Below are 19,765 nucleotides of genomic sequence, written 5' to 3' on the forward strand. Positions count from 1 at the left end.
TCTAGTATTTTAAAATATTTCTTTATAACAAATTAAATGACCTTACAGATTCTGAGTCTGTACTTTCTGCGTCAATGAGCTTTTGATTTCCATACTTCCTTAACAATTTATATAGTTTGTCCCAAATTGTTAGCATGTACAATATATGCTGATATTCAGAAAAGTCTGGGAAACGTTATCATGACTGGCTTTATAAAATCTACTTCCAAGTTTTTGCACTAGCCTTTGACATCTTGTCTGGGACAGGTGAGAAATTACCTTTGATGGGCCTTTAACCCTGGAAGAGAGCAATAAGAGAACTCACACCTGGGCCAGGCTTTAGGAATGCTGAGCCTGACATGCCACTCCTGACAGCAACAGTTAAAGTCATTACTGACTAGATTTTAACAGATATCTGTTCTTTACGGCTCTCAGACCATAGGTAGCTCCCTAGGATTAGGCTATATCTCTCATGGATTACCTCAGAAGCCCCTAAATCCATTATCTCCCATTGATTATCTAGGGAACCCCCAAATTCAATATACCTAGTCTCAAAAAAAACCAGATCAGTCTATTAATTCATTTCTTATTTATGATTGAATACAAAGTTCTGAGAGGGATGAAGAGACTTAATAAGGGACAGATTCTGCTTCCCAGGAGTTTACCATATGATGGGAAGGAGAAGGTATTATAGCAGCACAATGTAAAAGATGCCAAGCATTATTAATGCAAGCCAGAACTAGTGTCACCTTGGCTCAAAGGCGGGAGAAAGTATTATCAACTGCAGGATTCAGGGGAAAAAAATTGGAAGAGGTAAGATTTAACTTAGCTGGAATTTTAAATATAGATAGTACATGGATATAAAGTTACGATGAATATTGGGCAGCCTGTGAAGCAGGGGAGTATTAGAACATTTGAAGAAAGAAAGCACATGCCTACTCCAGAATACCAAGACAAGCCTCTGTTTCCTTACAAGCTGTAAAATAAAGTGCAAAAACTGATAAAGTGGTAGAAGATATTTTGAAGCAAAAATATAATAAGAGTCTACATTAATATGATTCTGAACTACTGAAGTATACACGAGCTAACCAGCAAACATTAACCCCCAAAATGAAGTGATATTAGATAATCTGTTCAGCCTTTTTGTCACCTGCAACAAATTAGGCTTTCAATATGCAAAACATCTTCCTTCCAGAAAAACAAATGATCACGATTCCATTTAATTGTAACTTAATGAGGCACAATTTATTTTTTAAAGTGATATACACCAGGTGTGTACTGAGGAAACTGGCCCAGCCAAACCCTAGTACTTCCCTTTGGAAAAAGCCTCAAGCTAGCTAGAGACTGTTTTCCTTTCTGGAAATTTTGTTTCTGTTTGTGGCAGTTGAAATGAGAGGTAGAACTGGTAACTTGCAATGCTCATCTATTTACTAAAACATGTACCTTTTGAAGTAACTTGATCCAAAAAATATTCATTTATCATAGAAAGGATATAGTAGGAAAGTGTTAGGTTCCAATGTGAACAAAGATAAACATTCAAATGTCATGTAAATCTCAAAGACAGCTTAGATGTACTTCTGATTCCTATGCTAAAAGTAAAATCATACGCTGAGCACTTCTTTAGAAACATTTGGACTAGATAGAGAAAATAAGCCCTATCCCCTCATATTATAATTATTAATTCTGGGATGACACTCATCTTCAGAAATCAAGTTACATCTCTTTAAAGGTATATGATTCAGAACATGTTAGTGAAAATGTATTTTAGTTCATAATTACATATTGCTTTAAACAATTGGTGTCATAACCAATTAGTAAAGTTAAAACAAATCACATCCTCCCATTTTACAGATTAAAATTACAGAAGGCTAGAGGTGGAAGGAGCCTTGGCACTCATATGGGCCAACCATCCACCCTGCCCCTGGATAACCTATCACGTTTCCCTTGAAATGTCAAAAAAAAAAAAAAAAAAAAAAAAAAGGTTCCTTCCAAATAAGGTCCCTTATTCCTCATGTTTCACCCCTTTTGTATGCTTGCTAGCCTTAATTTTCACATAATTCTACAATATCTGTGTCCAGCTGACATGAAAGCAAAAAACTGGTAACCTCTTAAGAAAACTATGTGATATCAAACCTAGTTTAATCACACAAAATGAACTCTTAAATTTCAGTGGTCAATTCAGAGTTAGCCAAAGCGGTTAAATCAGCGACATGGCTGTAGAAAGTACTGGTATCCTACTACCTGAAAGCTGACCCAACAAAATCGTTTCTCTCCTAACCTCCAGTCTCTCATTTCCTTCTAGATACTCATGAGAGGCATTTCCCCCTCAGTTCACAAATATTAACAGGTTTCCCTGGGTTCTGTATTCATAATCTACAACCCCACTATGAATCTGGCTGCTGAAATTCATTTGTGTAATGCTAAAAATACTCACCCCATCCCCCACACCCCAGAGCATTGCTTAGCCACGAAGCCAGAGTACTTAGTCTGATTTGAATAAAAGGTATACATGGCACAACAATGACAATTTGATTTTTATTATTAAAAATGATGTGTTAAATCCTCAAAGAAAATGTCGTTATTGCATTAGTTTAATAAAACTTCTCTTTTATTACAATATTTCTTTATTAGGAAAGACAGCCTATGCATGTGGCATTTTTGTAGGATGGGGTGGATAGAATTGAGCATCTAAAGGGAATTAATGTATTCTGCAAATATAAATGCATATACAAAAGTAACATTTGCAGACAAATGTTGTTACTATAGAGATATATTCTGCAAAGCACTAAAAGACTAGGTATACATGTGTATATGTATGTACAGTACACTGCAGTTGGAAATACTTTCTCCCTCCTTTGAACCAAAACAGCAATAGTTCTACCTCACATTTATGAGACATCTTTTGCACTGTGCTACTATAAAACCTTCCTCCCATGATACAGTAAACTCCTTGGGGGCAGAATCTGCATATTTTGCACTTAGCGGCCAGTTGGTAATATATAGGAATGGTTCTAAGAAGGCAACAAATGCATATTTTTTAAATTTCTGGGAGTGGGAGTCCTATCTTTGCTGAACAGCGAACAGCAGGCTCTGGAGACTACATATTGAAAACATGACTCACATTATACTCAAGATCTTTTCATCCAGCCTGCTGAAAACAAGATAATTGAAACTGAAATTTTGGGTCATGCAAACTTCATTTTAGAGCAAATATTTCAGGCACCCTAAGTCTGTAATTTATTAAGTAAAACACTTGTCTCACAGATTTGTTTTTTGTGGATACAATAAAATTTCACTTGTGGCAACTTTCACATCAGAATACAGTACCCACGTAACACAAAGTGAGTAGATACAACAGAGCATTCTTGAAGCCAAAACAGTCTGTGTTCCCTTAACTGCAATACCTTTGACCAAGCCACATTTGAGCATGTACAATAGAGGAAATTAGCCAAAATCAGATTCCTGGCAACTTTAATGTTTTTTGTTTGTTTGTTTGTTTTTGCATACTTAATCTACGTAATGATTATCCCTTCCTCCTTGGTGTCTCTAGGAAGTCTTAGGTACTGGAATAAGAGGCTATGCACAATCCAAGTCAAAATTTATAAAACACATTAGCACCAAAAGTGAAAGCAAACAGAACTGAACAGGTTCCCTTTGGAAACGTTTTACTAGTAGTGTTCTTCAGCTCTGGGCACATACATGGTTTCTACTCACACCTCAAGTACCTGGCACTATGACTATTTCATTCACAAAGTTCTGGGCCCTTCTTATTCCTAGTTTCCATGAATGTTCTGTAAAACAACTGTTGGCAACCTGCCCCAAAAATTTACTAGCTTTGGCTACTTTGTCAAAACATTGGCAAAAATAGTACTTTCCTAAAACAAAACAAATACATTTATTGAATATTTATATCTCAAATGTATCAGATGCCTTCAGATACAAGCAAAGCAGTCTATTAACACTTGAGCTGACTTTTTCTGAAACAGTTACAAAATATTATTCTTTCCTGCTGAAATATTTCTGCATTAGTTTTAATCACCTTCAGGGTCAAAAGCATCTGTTCTCACATAGCACATGGGACACGTCACAGTCCTAATGATTTCACAAAATGATTACTGGTTTGAAAGTCTGTTTACCCCTGTACCTCTTTGAAGAAGGGATTATGCCCTTCATCTTCCACTCTGCGGTAGCAGAAATGATTGAGAATAAAGTAGTTATGAGTATGAGTCATGAAGTCAGACTTGCTGGATTCGAAATTGGGCTCTAACTGGACAAGTATCAATTAATCTCCCTATGGCACAGTCTCCTCACCTGTAAAACTAAAATAATTCTGCTTCCCTTATAGGGTCCCCTAGAGAGCTTCTAACTGTATGTGATACATACTAAGAGTTTAATCAATGTTAGCCATTGTTAGGATGCCTAGTATAGTTTCTGAATACTTAATATTTGATGAATAAATACATAAACATCACAGTACAATTTTTATTTTACATCTACAACTTTAAATATTCAAGACACTCTAGTTATATTTTGCTAAATGTCTTCTCATAGAGAAGGCAGAAAATATAAATAACTTACAGGAAGTGGAGTAATTAAAACTATTTGACATAGAGAAGGTATAAAGAAAAATGTAATAAATTATATGATGCAAAATGACCACATGAATATTCTAGGTAACACTAAATTAAAATATTCAATTTATACTTCAGAAAAGTAAAACAACTTTCTTTCTCTAAGTAACTTTGCTATCTTTAAAAATCAGCTTTAATCTGTATCACTGTTCAAACATGGGTCATAATTATTAGTGGATAATTTAGCATATCATAACTAACTTTCTATTATGAATTGGAATTTAAAAACCTTACAAAGTACCAAAGTGTTTAATACATGGTAATAGCATTGTTCCATGAAGGATTTTTTTCTTTCATGAAGCCTTTGCTTTAGAAACATACAGATAGGGAGAGGTAGAAATGAGATATAGCTAGAGACAGACATACAGATGTGTGTGCACGTGCTCATCTGTGGGTGTGTACCAGCTCATGATGTAAAAAGTATTTCTTATAGGTATTGCAGACAGAGAACTTTGGAAGTAAATTCTGCAGTCTATACTGACAATTTTAGACACAGAACTGTAGACAGAATTGAAACAACCTAGTAATTTCAAATTGATAACAATTATATTTTTCTCTCAGCATTTCTGGCCTTCAAACTTCCTTTACTTTATTTGAGCAAATATGCAATTAACCCAAGGCCAAATGGTCATCATTTCAATAAATGACCATGAAAGGAAAACGCCTTGTATATATTTTTAAAATTGCTTTAATTGAGCAATGGTGAAAAATATATAAATAACAGAATTTAAAGCTAGTGCTTCCTTGTTTTTTTTTAATAAAAATCATACTGTAAATATAACATCACTCAGAATTTCGGGAGACTAGTTAAATAATACAACAATGGACTTTCACATTAAAAGTGCAAGTTTCGGCTGGATGTGGTGGCTCACACCTATAATCCCAGCACTTTAGGAGGCCGAGGCAGGCAGATCATGAGGTCAGGAGTTCAAGACCAGCCTGGCCAACATGAGGAAACCCTGTCTCTATTAAAAATACAAAAAAAAATTAGCCATGCATGGTGACACATGCCTGTAATCCCAGCTACTCGGGAGGCTGAGGTGGAAGGATCACTTGAACTCGGGAGGCAGAGGTTGCAGTGAGCCAAGATCATGCCACTGCACTCCAGCCTGGGCGACAGAGCAAGACTTCCATTTAAAAACAAACAAACAAGAAAAAAACAAAAGTGCAGGTTTCTACTGAAATATACTCACTAGAGGTAAAAGTCCTCATTGAGGATAGAGACCTCTATCTGTGTAAAATGAGTCAATCATTCCCTGTTAGAGAATGGTGAAACAAGCTTACAAAACTTACCAAAAGTGAGTTTTCTTTAGTAAAAACAGAGAAGCCTGAATTTTCTATAATGAGTCTGGTAACTAATTTTTAAGAACTTTGCACATTGGTAAGGGATGAAAGGAAAAGATAGGCTGGGAGTGATGGCTCACGCCTGTAATCCCAGCACTTTGGGAGGCTGAGGTGGGTGACTGCCTGAGCTCAGGAATTCTAGACTAGCCTGGGCAACATGGTGAAACCCCATCTCTACTAAAATACAAAAAATTGGCCAGGCATGGCAGTGCATGCCTGTAGTCCCAGCTACTCGGGAGGCTGAGGTGGGAGAATCGCTTGAACCTAGGAGGCAGAGGTTGCAGTGAGCAGAGATGGCACCACTGAATTCTGGGCCTGGGTGACAGAGCAAGACTTTGTCTTAAAAAAAAAAAAAAAAAAAAGAAAGAAAGAAAGAACAAGACAGACCAGTATGTCATCATGTTTGCTTCTTCTGATTCTCTTGCATGAGTTTTGTGAAAGGAGAAAAGAAAGGTCTTCTTTTACATACAAGTCTCTACTTCAGGTGGATTTAGAAGTGAGAGGAGAGTTGCATATGTTTGACAGCTGCTAAATTAGCCTTCTCTATAGGCAGAGCACAAACAAAGCCATCATCTCCCCAAGTCTCTTTAGATGAGCCCTCTGACCTACCAATCCATGTTTTGTGGCTGAGAGTGCCTGAAAAAGGTGCCAATTAACAACAGATAGTCTTATATGTGCAAGGGGAACTAAAGGGAACCTGCTATCTACAGGGCTACCCTCAAGCAATCTAATAACTTTGAGACACTGCTATCCTGGGAGATATTAATATTATTATAATCTGTAAATCTATGAATTCAAGCCAGTGATCCTGAAATGAAAGACTATTTATTTTATGAAGCAACCAGGGCCATCTCTTCCTACTTTATTAATTTAATGTTCTGAAATCAAAAGAGGGTATATTATTTACTTCAAAACTCAATAACGGGTTCATGCTTGATCTGCGGCATTTCATATTTACAGCTCATCTTTCAGTGGGTGGACTTCCTTTTTTCACAGGTTTCCTTGTCATTTTATAACCAGCTCACTGGACCATGGAGTCAAGATCCCTGGATTTACATTGTGTTCTATTACTCTATGACTTGCTGGGTGCTTGTATCTCTATTGGATAGTGAGAAATAATGATGACTGAGACCAGATGTAGGCTGACAGAATTCTGAATACCTTAAAGGTCAAATTTTCTAGAAATATAAACTGTATGTATGATTAAATTGTGCCAACCTTTGGCTAACAATATGTATAACTCAAACAAAGGAGTTAAAAGAGAAGTTTCTACTCCAAAAAACTGACTGGTAACACACTGAAGCTCAGACTCCCAAATATTTTGGTTGCCAGGATTTTCATGTTATTGCTACATATCACTTCCTAACTGTGCCACTTCAAAATATAATGTTTAGTAAGTCCTGAGTCATTTTTAACCTTAATAATTTGGGGCATGAATATACTATAAACACTGTGTCAACAGAGCATAAAAGCAAAAGCCATGCCATTTCACATGAATGTTTACATTTTAGCAGTTGACCTTACTGTCAGCTTTCCTGATACATCGTTCAATCTAATTTTCCAATCCATTGAAAACATTCTCCAGTTGCTGAGTGACTTCATAAATTGTATTTATGATCCTTGTCTTAAGTTTCTTCAAATGATGTGGCTTTGATGAGTAAACTGCAGACTTTTTTGCAAAGTCTCATAAAAACTAAAAGTAGTCAAATGAGGACAGGTCAACAAAATGAGTTCCCAAAGGATTTTTAAAATCCTGTTCTCTATCACGTAAGACCAGGATGCACAGCTTTCCCAAGCAAGGCCTTTGATGTAAGGTTGCAAATTGTGTAACTCTACAACTTTTTCAATGAACTGAAGGAGCAAGATACCAAATTAGAGACTTACTGTTACAAAAGAATAGCACATTTTGCAAAACACATCTGTACTTGCAACTGAAAACATGTTTCCAAGAACCGGCTCAGAAGAACTACCTGAGACACAAAATGAGCCTGAAACTTTCTTAATTATGGCATGATGTGCTAGAGGCAGAAAAAAACCCCACACAACATAAATAATGAGTATGGCAAATGTTTCATTTTCAAATGATACAGTCTTCTTATTGCTAATTCCTTGCATAAGGATGTTTCCTGAACTCTGCTACCAAGGTAAGGAGACAGTGGTATAGAGAAGATATGAGGATCGCACCTAATTTCCCTTTTCTGGCATTCTAATGCTCCCATTCACATGTGGCAGGGCATCCGTTCCACTGGATTTAGCCTAGTTTGGATCAAAGCTTCCTCTACTTCATTTAACAGATTTGCTCAGATGGAAGGTCTCAGAGGAGAAACAATGTTAGTAAAAGGGGGATTTCTGAACATACGAATATGTAGGTCATTGGATTTTCAAATAAATTAGAGAATAGTTTATCTATTAAGGAAGATTCGCTGTACATATTTTATGAAATCATGCTTATTATAGGTCAGTGGGCATTCTACAACCATCCCTCAGTAATATTAAGTCTTAAAATACTGTCATAAACCTTTCCATACTGGCATAAATCCCTGATTAATTTTTTAAAGTCCACAAAGTAACAAAGGGCAAAATAATGCTTAAGGTTGGAATTCATAATCACACTGTCAAAAGGCAAAGATGTAAACAAATTAAATAGTCCAGCAACATATTTCATGTACATAGGCCTAGTAAGTCAAACTATGTCAGCACTAAAATAAATTCAGGATATAAGCAAGAACGAATATGGAAAAAAAAGGAAACCTGATAGAGCTGCTTATTCCCACAGACACTATCTGCATCACTGCAGGAGCACAGGAGGAGTAGGGCCGAGAGGCAAAGCCACTCTCAAAGCCACAGAATCACATAATTCACCATTTAGACCCAGTAAGGACAGTTTTCATTTAAGTCAAGTTTGGTAAATCTCATAAGGCCTTACATCCAACGTCTGTTTCTGTCTCATTTTTATTCATTCTCTCTCTTTCCTCCACATTCAATATCCATAAGTCAGTCTGGACTATATCAATATTGACCCATTGAATTGCAGAGCTATAGGGGGCATAGGTTTTAAACAATAATACTGATAATATTTTCAAAAGAAAGGAGTAAAAAATTCTATACTAGTTCCATAACAACATATGGCTTTTGACTTGCAGAGAAAGTAGACATAAAACTATAGATAGGTTTTACTCAAACTACTACCCTATGGCATGACCAATTAGGCTGGAAATGGCGTGGACCTATAATCTGGGATAAAACGCAGATCCTCAGATAGAGACTACCACGCCAGTGATTTATTAAGATGGACTTCCAAGGGAAACTGCTGAGGGAGTATGAGAAGCAGGACAGGGAAGAGAAGAAATGCAAGCAAAGTCCCAGCTTCAGCCTGGTCCTGCAGAGCGCTCTGGAGTGGAAGTTATGCTTCAGAGCTATCGCTACTACAGGAGGCTGGGAGCTGCCCTGTTGTCATCCTCCTGTACCCATCAGATGGTGGTAAGCATTTCCAACTCTGCCAGGATGAGCAGAGAAAATCAGTAGCCCAAACTGGAGAGATGTTAACAAAAAAGCCTAACAGCAGACGCAGGCTTTCAGAAGTAAAACCATGGGCCGGGGGGCGGGGAGGCAGGGGAGCATCAAAAACAGAGCTGGGATGTTATCTGCCTGAGGCTCCTCCAGTGTAAAATCATCCATCTCACTTTGTGGCCACAGGTTAAAGTGCTTAGAAATGTATCATGGGATTGCCTGAATATTAATGACCAGGTCAGAAAATGCCTTATCACTTTCACCTTACTGTTTTCACTGGGTCTCATTTGCCATAAAAGTCTTCAGAGACAGAAAGCAGGGCTAATCTCATCTTTCAAAAGACTAGCTAAAAAAAAAAAAAAAAAAAAGAGTGGTGATACTCAGAATGTATTTTACATATTTTACATAAGGTCATAATGACCTAATGGCACAGACAGGACACAAGGCTCAGCTACACCCTGTGTCTAGAAACACGTTAGTCTCAGGCTCATGCTGGAGATCCCATATCCTGGCATTGCATGACCTCTAATGTGCTGTATCCCTAGCCCAGAACAAGTGACTCAATTTTATGTTCCTAGTTTAGACCATGTATGTTTTTGTTAGCAAACCAAAAGAGAAATGTAAGGATAAAAATAAATAAATAAATAAATAATAAAATATTGGCAAAAGGCTGTCTATCTCTGACTCCAGCAGATGCCATGACCTTGTCATAAAGTGTGGATAGGGCATCATTTTATCAAACAAATACATTTTATATTCTTAAAAGACATATTTATTAAAATAAAAATAAACTAAAAAGAAGCTCTTGAAAATATGGCTCTATTCTCTTAACTGTGTTATTTTACATCATCAAATGATATGGTGACAATGAATCAGACATAACAAGGTAATTAATATTTTCTCTTTGGAGAACTGACATTTGAAATGTTATTTATTATGAATTTAAGTTTTTCATCTGGAAATCTTAAACATGAAAAACTGGGCAGGGTTTTCTTTTCTAACAGTTCCAGGTTTATCTGTAAATGTTTACATATTATTTTATTTTATACACACACACACACACACACATACACGATTTGTTCTTGGTATAACCATGAAGCACAAATCCAGGAACACAAAATATAAGGTGACAAAATGAACACACACGATTTGCTCTTGGTATAACCATGAAGCACAAATCCAGGAACACAAAATATAAGGTGACAAAATGTATTAAAATGCTTTTTATTGAATTTGATAATATATGAATAATAGAGATCATGAACTATTTCTGGAAAATATTCAATAGACTGAGGATATGCTACAATGTTTATTTTTGTTTATTATAGCTGGCAAGTCATTATATCATCCATAAACGTCTGACTCCACTCAAAAAAGTCTAAACGTTTGGAAAATCTATGGTTGGTTTCATGGGGCATAATATACCATATTTTCCATTTAACAATGCTGCTGGTAAAACCAGCTGCCCAGTCCGGCTGTTAGTGACTACAGTACATACAGCAAAAAACAATCTGCCTGCTGACCTCCTGCTTAAGTTCAAACTATGTCATTCTGTCAATACCATCTACCTTGATTAGGTTGGGCTTTATACACAACAGGTTATGATCCCAGAGGGATGAAAAGCTTTCCTAAATTAAAAGCAGAATTTTAAAAGGAAATACTCATACATTCCTACGCAGTTTCCATTTGATATCCTCAAGGCTGGCCCATGAACTCAAGCTCATGTTGATTGAAAGTGAATGTTTCTTTCTAGGCGCAGCCATCTTACAAATTTAATGGCAGGAGGAAAATAATAAAATGTGTTCCATGCTTCAATTAGACCTTTCATAACTTGGCACTTGAAAGATGGCAACGCCAAAGAAAAATCATTAATCCATAAAAATAGACAAAAAGGATTATATGGGAGAAGACAGACCTCCAGGAGTCTAGGTCCTTGGCAAAGTGTACACTCTCGCCAATATGGTCTGTCTTTGTTTTGCCTCATTGTGAGTCTTCTCTCATGCTTCATGCTACTTGGATAAAATGTATACTGTATTTGCTTCTAAAATCCAAAGTAATACAACCATGCTTTCAATTTTATCCTTAGCCAAAGGAGCTGTATACATAACCAGGCAATAAAATGTTGGCTAGCCATGAAATGCCTATTCATGCACATGAAGGACAGATGAACGAACACACACACACAACACACACACACAGAGAGAGACAGAGAACTGCAAAATACAGAGCCAAAAGATAGATCCTTCCAATTTTTATTTTGCAGTAGTATGCAACAGACTTGCTCAAAAGGACCAGAGCCTTTCATAACTCCAGTCCAGACAACTATGGACACACAAATATTGCCCGAGTACTTTGAATCACGAGAGAAAGTGGAAGAGTGATGTCTGGAACATGTGAGAGTCTCTCAGGACCTCCAAACTCATTTTCAAGTGATGTTAACAGACTCTGTCAATATTAGAATGTATAAATTAGCTAAGAGTCAAGGGAACAAGAGATTTTTACCTCTCTTGGCCTCCTGCCATACCTAAAATGTCAGCACCAAACCTCAAACAGTCCCACTGTGTTTCTTCCTTGCTCCCAGTCCTGAAGTTCCAGCACCGCTGAAGACCGTTACCAAACCACAATGATTGGTATCATCACCAGTTCATGCTGTGAACTTCCCAAATCCTGTGATCTCAAATTGACCCCCTATCACTTCCAAACTGTCCACCCACTTTGGCCTCCCTTTCAACACCAAATTTTGGAAAGTGTCATGTACTTACTTCTGCATCCTCAACAGCTAATCACTCTTTAACTCCTGAATTCTGGCTCCTGCCCCACTACTTTAATGAAATTATACTCTAAACTTCGCCAGTCTTCTCCCAACCAACTGCCAAATCTCATGACATGGTTTTAAGCCTCTCTCTCTCTTAACTTCTCAGCTTTCCACAAGTAGACAAGTCTTCTTCTGGAAACTCTCCATGCATGTCCTCTATACTCTCACTACTGTCTCCCTCTTCTTCCTTCTCCACCTGCCCCCATCTCCTGGCATTTCTTCTCTCTTTCCTGGGGCTGGTGCTGCTGCTGCTGGTGGTGGTGATAGCAGTGATTTCTCCCCTTCTCTCCCCTGACTCTTCCATTTCCTGTCCCAGGCTCTGTGACAACATCTCTAATCTCTTGCTCTAGTCCTGATAACTCTTCTTCCTAGCGCCAAACTCATATTTTCTTTTTCTTTTCTTTTTTTTATTATTCTAGGGTACATGTGCACAACGTGCAGGTTTGTTACATATGTATACATGTGCCATGTTGGTGTGCTGCACTCATTAGCTCGTCATTTACATTAGGTATATCTCCTAATGCTATCCCTCCCCCCTCCCCCCACAAACTCATATTTTCAATGACTGTTGCACATTTTCACTTAAGAAGTTGGTCAACACTTCAACGTCAAAATAACCCAATCTAAAACTATCACTTTAACCTTACTCCAACCACTCTTCCCATGTCTTCCTGGATTCCCTTCATAATTACACCTTTATTCTCAGGCATCAGGCTTGAAGCTTGGTGTCAGTTCTACTCCTCTCTTTATCCATTTATACACTTTCTGTCCATTTTATTTCCAAAATATTTCTTCTCTGCACCCTCCCCAGCAGCCTAGTTCAAAACCTCTGTACATTTCACCTGGATACTTGCAGTAGCCTGCTAAATGATATTCCTACCCTCTTGCTATCAAACCTCCATAAGATCTAATTAAGATGGTGGGAGCACAGCATATTCCTACCTAAGACCTATGATGGTTTCCAGTGCCTGTTAAAGTTCAGAGCTCTTGTCTTGGCACTCAAGGCCTTTTTCAATCTGTGCCCATCCCTTTTAAGTTTTATTATCTACCTTTCTTATCAACTACCAACTATACTTGCAGTTTTTATACTTACAAATTGATAATAACTCTTTACAAGCAAAGAAAATATAAAAACTATCTTTACACCAAAAAGAGTAGTTTTTCCCATAAAAAGGTAGAATATATATAATAAGAGATAACAAAACTTGCCACGAGGCCAGTAAGAAAATCCCAACCATTAACAAAAACTTATTTTTCTTTTTTTCTTTTTCTTTTTTGTTTTTTTGAGACGGAGTCTCACTCTGTTGCCAGGCTGGAGTGCAGTGGCGCAATCTCGGCTCACTGCACCCTCCACCTCCTGGGTTCAAGTGATTCTCCTATCTCAGCCTCCCAAGTAGCTGGGACTACAGGCACACGCCACCACGCCCAGCTAATTTTTGTATTTGTAGTGGAGACGAGGTTTCACCATGTTGGCCAGGATGGTCTCGATCTCTTGACCTCGTGATCTGCCACCCTCAGCCTCCCAAAGTGCAGGGATTATAGGCGTGTGCCACCGCACCCAGCACAAAAACTCATTTTTCAATGACTCATTAATCATACGACAATTTCAAAACTAATAAAAATTTAAATTGCCTACATAATAGAAATACATTTCAATTCAACCAGAGATCCAACACTTTCGAATAAAGAGAGAAAAAATGTATTAACTGACTTAATAAAAACACTATTTATTTAACTCACGCAGTATTGCTTAAAGAGTATCTACAAAATTCTTACCTCAATGTTTTCTTGCAAGAGACGTGGAAACCAAAAGTAAACAGACCCTCTTTAACAATGAACCACTGATACACATAAAATATTTCTAACTGGTATAACATTTCACTTAGGTGCATTTTTTGAGTGTTAACTTGCATCAGGCAATCCAATTTACCAACATTTATCAGATTTCTCGCCAGTGAGAGTTTTCACTTAACTTTTTTTTTTTTTTTTTTTTGAGATGGAGTTTCAGTCTGTCACTCAGGCTGCAGTGCAGTGGCATGATCTCGGCTCACTGCAGCCTCCGCCTCCTGGGTTCAAGGGATTCTTCTGCCTCAGCCTCCTGAGTAGCTGAGACTACAGGCACGCATCACCACGCCCAGCTAATTTTTTTGTTTTGTTCTGTTTTAGTAGAGATGGTGTTTTACCATCTTGCCCAGGCTGGTCTTGAACTCCTGACCTCAAGTGATCCGCCCACCTTGGCCTCCCAAAGTGCTAGGACTAAAGACATGAGCCACTGTGCCCAGCCCCTTAACTTTTGAAGTAATCATTAAATTTGGAAACATTCCTGTATTTTCCAAATTATTGAGGTTTCAATCCAGCATGCTTTCTTTTATTTGTAAGGTCCATCTACAGCGTGTGTTATCATGTGTCTCTGAACAGGTATCAGATAAATGAAAGCATTCCTACATTCTGTACGTTCACAGGGTTTTTCTCAGAAATCAGTTGTTTTATGTCTTCAAATTATTCCTGCATTTTTTAACTCAACATTTTTCCTATGAATGTCTTTACCTTAAAATAATAATCTTCTTCTTCATCATCTTTGTCTGCTGTACTTTATTAATCCTTCAAGGTCTAACCCATTGACAACCTAATACTCTAGAGTGTTGTTTACATATGTGCTTGCCCATTATCTTTTTCCTCTTTGCATCCACATAGAGCTTAGCTTCCTGCCTTGCATTTACGAGGGTGCTGAAATTTTAACCTACTGTTTTCTTGAAGGCTTACCATATTCATTCTCCTGGAAGTATTCTTCACCTCCAGCTCACCATGAACCTCCACCACAACTATTGCTTACACTCTCCAACATTACTCATAACACTTCACATTTTACTCTAATTATCTGGTTACCTGGTTTTCACCACTAGATCGTTAGCTCCCTGAGATTATGCACATCTGCTTTGTTCTTACTCATATAAGGGCTAGGTAAGTTTTTCTCAACATGTGGCCCCGGATCAGTACCATCATAATCACCTGGGATCTTGTTAGAAATGTCCATTTCTGAGTCCAACCTCAGACTTACTCAATCAGAAACTATGGGATGAGGCCCAGCAGTCTGTGTTTCACAGCCCTCCAGGTGATTCTGATGCACACTCCAGTTTAAGAACTACTAGCAGAAAAGAATGTCTTACATATAAGCACCCTCAATAAAAATAAGACGTGTGAATTAACTGTTTACATTTTCAACATTTAGTGTTATAATTGGCATATAATTCTCTCAAACATTAAAAATAAAAGTAAACTATCCATTATCATTTTATCAATATCTTAAATCTAACTTTTATGTTTTGAAGGATTTTTATAAATTTTTAAATAAAACTTTACTTATAAAATTATAAAACATAATTTTATTTCTTTTATAACGTTCAAAACCAAGGGAAAAAAATAGATTGTCTGGGCATGCATAGTTTTATAATTTGTTTAAAAAAATGGCTAGAGACTGATAATCACAAAATTCAAGATCAGGGTTACATCTGGAAACAGTAAATGGAGAGGATGAGAGAGTACATACCCAAGTCATTAGTAACATTTGGGGTCCTGAGTTGCATGTTGGGTTCAAAGATGTCCATTACCTCATCAAAATTAATCAATTAGTTAATTAATCATGGTCATGCATGGATCAATGGTAATAGTGTTTCATTAACTAAGGATTATTAATTAATCTAATTCTATGTCCTGAGATCCATAAAGCTTTTTAAAGAGATAAAAATAATTATAACCTATCTCAATTCTGTCCCCAGTATTACTGTTAATTACAGTGTTTAATGCTAATTGTACCTGTGTGCGGTTGAATGCCACTCTTGCAAAGACAGCTTGGGACACACTGGCCCTCTTCAGCTCATCTCTGACTTGCTGGTAGATATCTGGAGAGACTTCCACGGAAGAGTTGGTTGGCTCTGGCTTAACTGCTCTGGGGATGGGTGGATGGTTCAGGAACTGCTGGTTGATGGCTTGAGGATGCTGGTGAGCCAGGAGCCGGCTAACGGCAATCTGTTGGTTTATCAGATGGGCCATGGCTATTTGTTGCCTTACAAGTTGTGGACTAAGCTGGGGAGAAAGAAGACCAGGGCTCATGATGGGCTGTAATGCGGGCACTTGGTTTCGGATTGGAGTACTGTGGTGAATTTGGCTGTGAGGAGACTGTTCGTTGGTTTTCCCCAGGGATGCCAGCTGGTTCATATTTGGTAAATGCATTGGACGCTGGCCCAGAACACAATAGTCTGAAAGGTTTTCTCGTTCCACTCTTTCCACTGTTAAGAGATAAAAGTGATAATTAATCATTATTTTCATTGGTACAATTTATTGCTAATATATGTAGAACTGAATTATCATACTTTTGGCATGTTAATAATATAAACATTTTTTCGTACAATGATGGAAGCTCCAGCATAAAAGTGATATTCTTTTCTGCAAAATGTTACAATAGATTTTTTTCATGGAACATATGAAAGAAAGTAAAATTATTTGCCATTTCAATTAGTTAAAATTCTTAAAAGTAAGCATTTCTTTAAATAGCCAAGACAGAAACCACTGACCATTCTAAATCCTCTTAGATCCCCCAAGCTCTATCATCTCCCCAATCAACCTTTGTTATAAAAGCACCAGCTGTTCCTATCTTCTGTAGTATGTAGTTAATGGTTATCAGGAAATGACAAGGACAACATCTCCTGCCAAATTAAGCGCTACCTTCTAGTAAAAAGCTCACATAAATATTATTATACAGCTATGGAAATGTTCATTTAAAAATGTCTACCACATAGTATATCCATTTATTGACTCACTTGCTATCTTTTTTATAGAAATGTTTCCTTAAGAAATTGATATTTTAAACGTTGTGCTATGCACTCAGATAAGAAAAAAAATCACAAAATTAATAACATCACCTCAACTTGCCATTAAATGAAGTTCTCCTCAGGTTATCTGCTTTATTACATTATATTGTGCTTTAATAAAGATTAAAAGAATAACTTTGAAAGGGAAAAGTAAGTATCATATATATACAAGCATAAGGCAAGTATTTTTCTTTCCCTAAGATAATGTCTTAGGAAAGACAGTCACCTCATAGCCAAATCCTTATCCAAGTCTCTGTATTACTCTATCATGAAAAACAAAGTTTGGTTTGGAGAAAAGAAATGGGGCTGAAGCAATCCCAACATTATTAGTTTTAAATGCTTATAGGTGTAATATAATCTAACAAGATCTCTTTTTCAAAGCAAAAAATCCATACAAATTTAGAAATTATTTCTTATAATTGCAAATGCTGGATATGACTATGCAAAAGTCCATTAAAGATAACTTTAAGAAGCTAGAGATCAAACATATTCACCTATAGAACACATATAAAAAGTAACTGTCTCCCTATTATACAAATGGAATGTGTGGTTTGGCATATAGTTAACCGTGACAGAATCATGGTTTTATAAAAAAAAAAAAATACTGAGTCTCAAAAAATTTAGGCAGAAATGATGTGTGCTGGACAACTGGGTGAGATGACTGAAAACAGGGGAGTTGGTGATGACAGACACTGATGCCAAATCACATGCGAAGCACTGAATAAAGTCAATGAACTGTATGGGTGGAAAAAAGTAGTATTTCTAAATTAATACTTTATGTAATATGTGACTTTAAAAATGTATATGTGGAAATAAATTAATACATTAAAATGTGGGTAGATATTTAACTATTTTATATCCATGTCTACAAGTTTTATGCATGCAAAATATCCCATTAGGAAAACATGTGAACACCCGTCTTGGTATTACCTTATATTTAGACATGTACAGTGCTTTTTCCTGCTTTTTAAAGAAACTCAGTTAAGCTGGGCATGGTGGCTCACACCTGTAATCCCAGCACTTTGGGAGGCCGAGGCTGGTGGATCACCTGAGGTCAGGAGTTCGATACCAGCCTGGCCAACACAGCAAAACCCCGTCTCTACTTAAAATACAAAAATTAGCCAGGCATGGTGGCATGCGCCTGTAATCCCAGATATTCGGGACGCTGAATCAGGAGAATCGCTTGAACCCCAGGAGGCAGAGGCAAAGGTTGCAGTGAGTAGAAATCACACCACTGCACTCCAGCCTGGGTGACGAGCGAGACTCTGTCTCCAAAAAAAAAAAAAAAAAAAGAAAACCCGATTTCTTGCTTAACATTCCTATAAACTTCCAAATAAGTCAAGAGTTTACTTCAAACTTCTTTTAGGGCTCAATTTCTAACTTAATCCTTACAATGTTTGCTTGCTTTTTTTTTTTTTTTTTTTTAAGACAGAGTTTCACTCTTGTTGCCCAGTCTATAGTGCAATGGCGCAATCTCAGCTCACTGCAGCCTCCACCTCTCAGGTTCAAGTGATTCTCCTGTCTCAGCCTCCCAAGTTACTGGGATTACTGGCATGCACCACCATGCCCAGCTAATTTTTTGTATTTTCAGTAGAGACGGGGTTTCGCCATGTTGGCCAGGCTGGTCTCAAACTTCTGGCCTCATGTGATCCACCAGCCTCAGCCTCACCAGCCATTGCACCCAGCCTAATCCTTACAGTGTAATTCATTTGTTTTACGTATCACCTTTCCTTCATAAGGTTAAGAAAACAAATTATTTTACTCATCTTCTAAAGGCAAACCTTTTTCAATTATTGTATTAATTAAACTTTAAAGTACATAGTCTTAAAATCAAACCAAGCAAATGGTTAGGAGCCTTTGGATAACATAATCTAACAGTTTCCATAGAACAGGAATTAACATCATAATTTCCTCACTGAAAAAAAAGGTAAAGAGACCATGAACTGATTCCACAGTAAAATCTTATTTTATAGACAGAAATATTTGGTTTCAGTTAAATATTTGATTCACTTTTGCTTGTTTATTTGCTTTTAATTCAGTCAAAGTAAAGATAAATTCAGATATTAAATTATGTTTTCAGGTTCTTAATAAGGAAATATTTTATCTATTTCATTTTTTGGTGGGGGGAGGGGCTTGAGACCGAGTCTCACTCTGTTACCCAAGATGGAGTGAAGTGGTGTGATCTCCATTCACTGCAACCTCTGCCTCCCGGGTTCAAGCTATTCTCATGCTCAGCCTTCCGAGTAACTGGGATTACAGGCATATGCCGCCACCACACCCAACTAATTTTTGTATTTTTAGTAGAGACGGGGTTTCACCCATCTTGGCCAGGCTGGTCTCAAACTCCTGACCTCAGGTGATCCACCTGCCCTGGCTTCCCAAAGTGCTGGGATTACAGGCGTGAGCCACTGTACCTAGCCATCTATTTCATTTTCTACTGAAAAAACATAGAACCATCCTCCTATAGAATGCATTATTTGACCAAACATTAATTTTCCAAAATTTTGGTATTTTCATTTTTCAACAATTTAATTACATTTGAGTGACTTTATTTTCTTGAGATATATCTAAATCATATAATTTAAAAATACCTCATTCATAGATCTAGTCAAAATCAT

General features: G+C 37.2%; 1 protein-coding gene across 7 annotated transcripts in view; it reads right to left on the bottom strand.

Moving 5' to 3' along the window:
• SATB2 (SATB homeobox 2) overlaps positions 1 to 19,765 on the bottom strand; it is a 195,915-nt gene that overhangs the window by 63,752 nt on the left and 112,398 nt on the right. For all 7 annotated transcript variants that reach the window (XM_003825320.6, XM_003825321.6, XM_034954748.3 and 4 more), the window contains one exon: positions 16,093 to 16,565. In XM_003825320.6, the coding sequence (XP_003825368.1) occupies positions 16,093 to 16,565 (473 nt within the window). The remainder of the gene's footprint in view (positions 1 to 16,092; positions 16,566 to 19,765) is intronic.

The sequence above is a fragment of the Pan paniscus genome, chromosome 13, assembly GCF_029289425.2.
Source record: "Pan paniscus chromosome 13, NHGRI_mPanPan1-v2.0_pri, whole genome shotgun sequence".
Classification (NCBI taxonomy): Eukaryota; Metazoa; Chordata; class Mammalia; order Primates; family Hominidae; genus Pan; species Pan paniscus.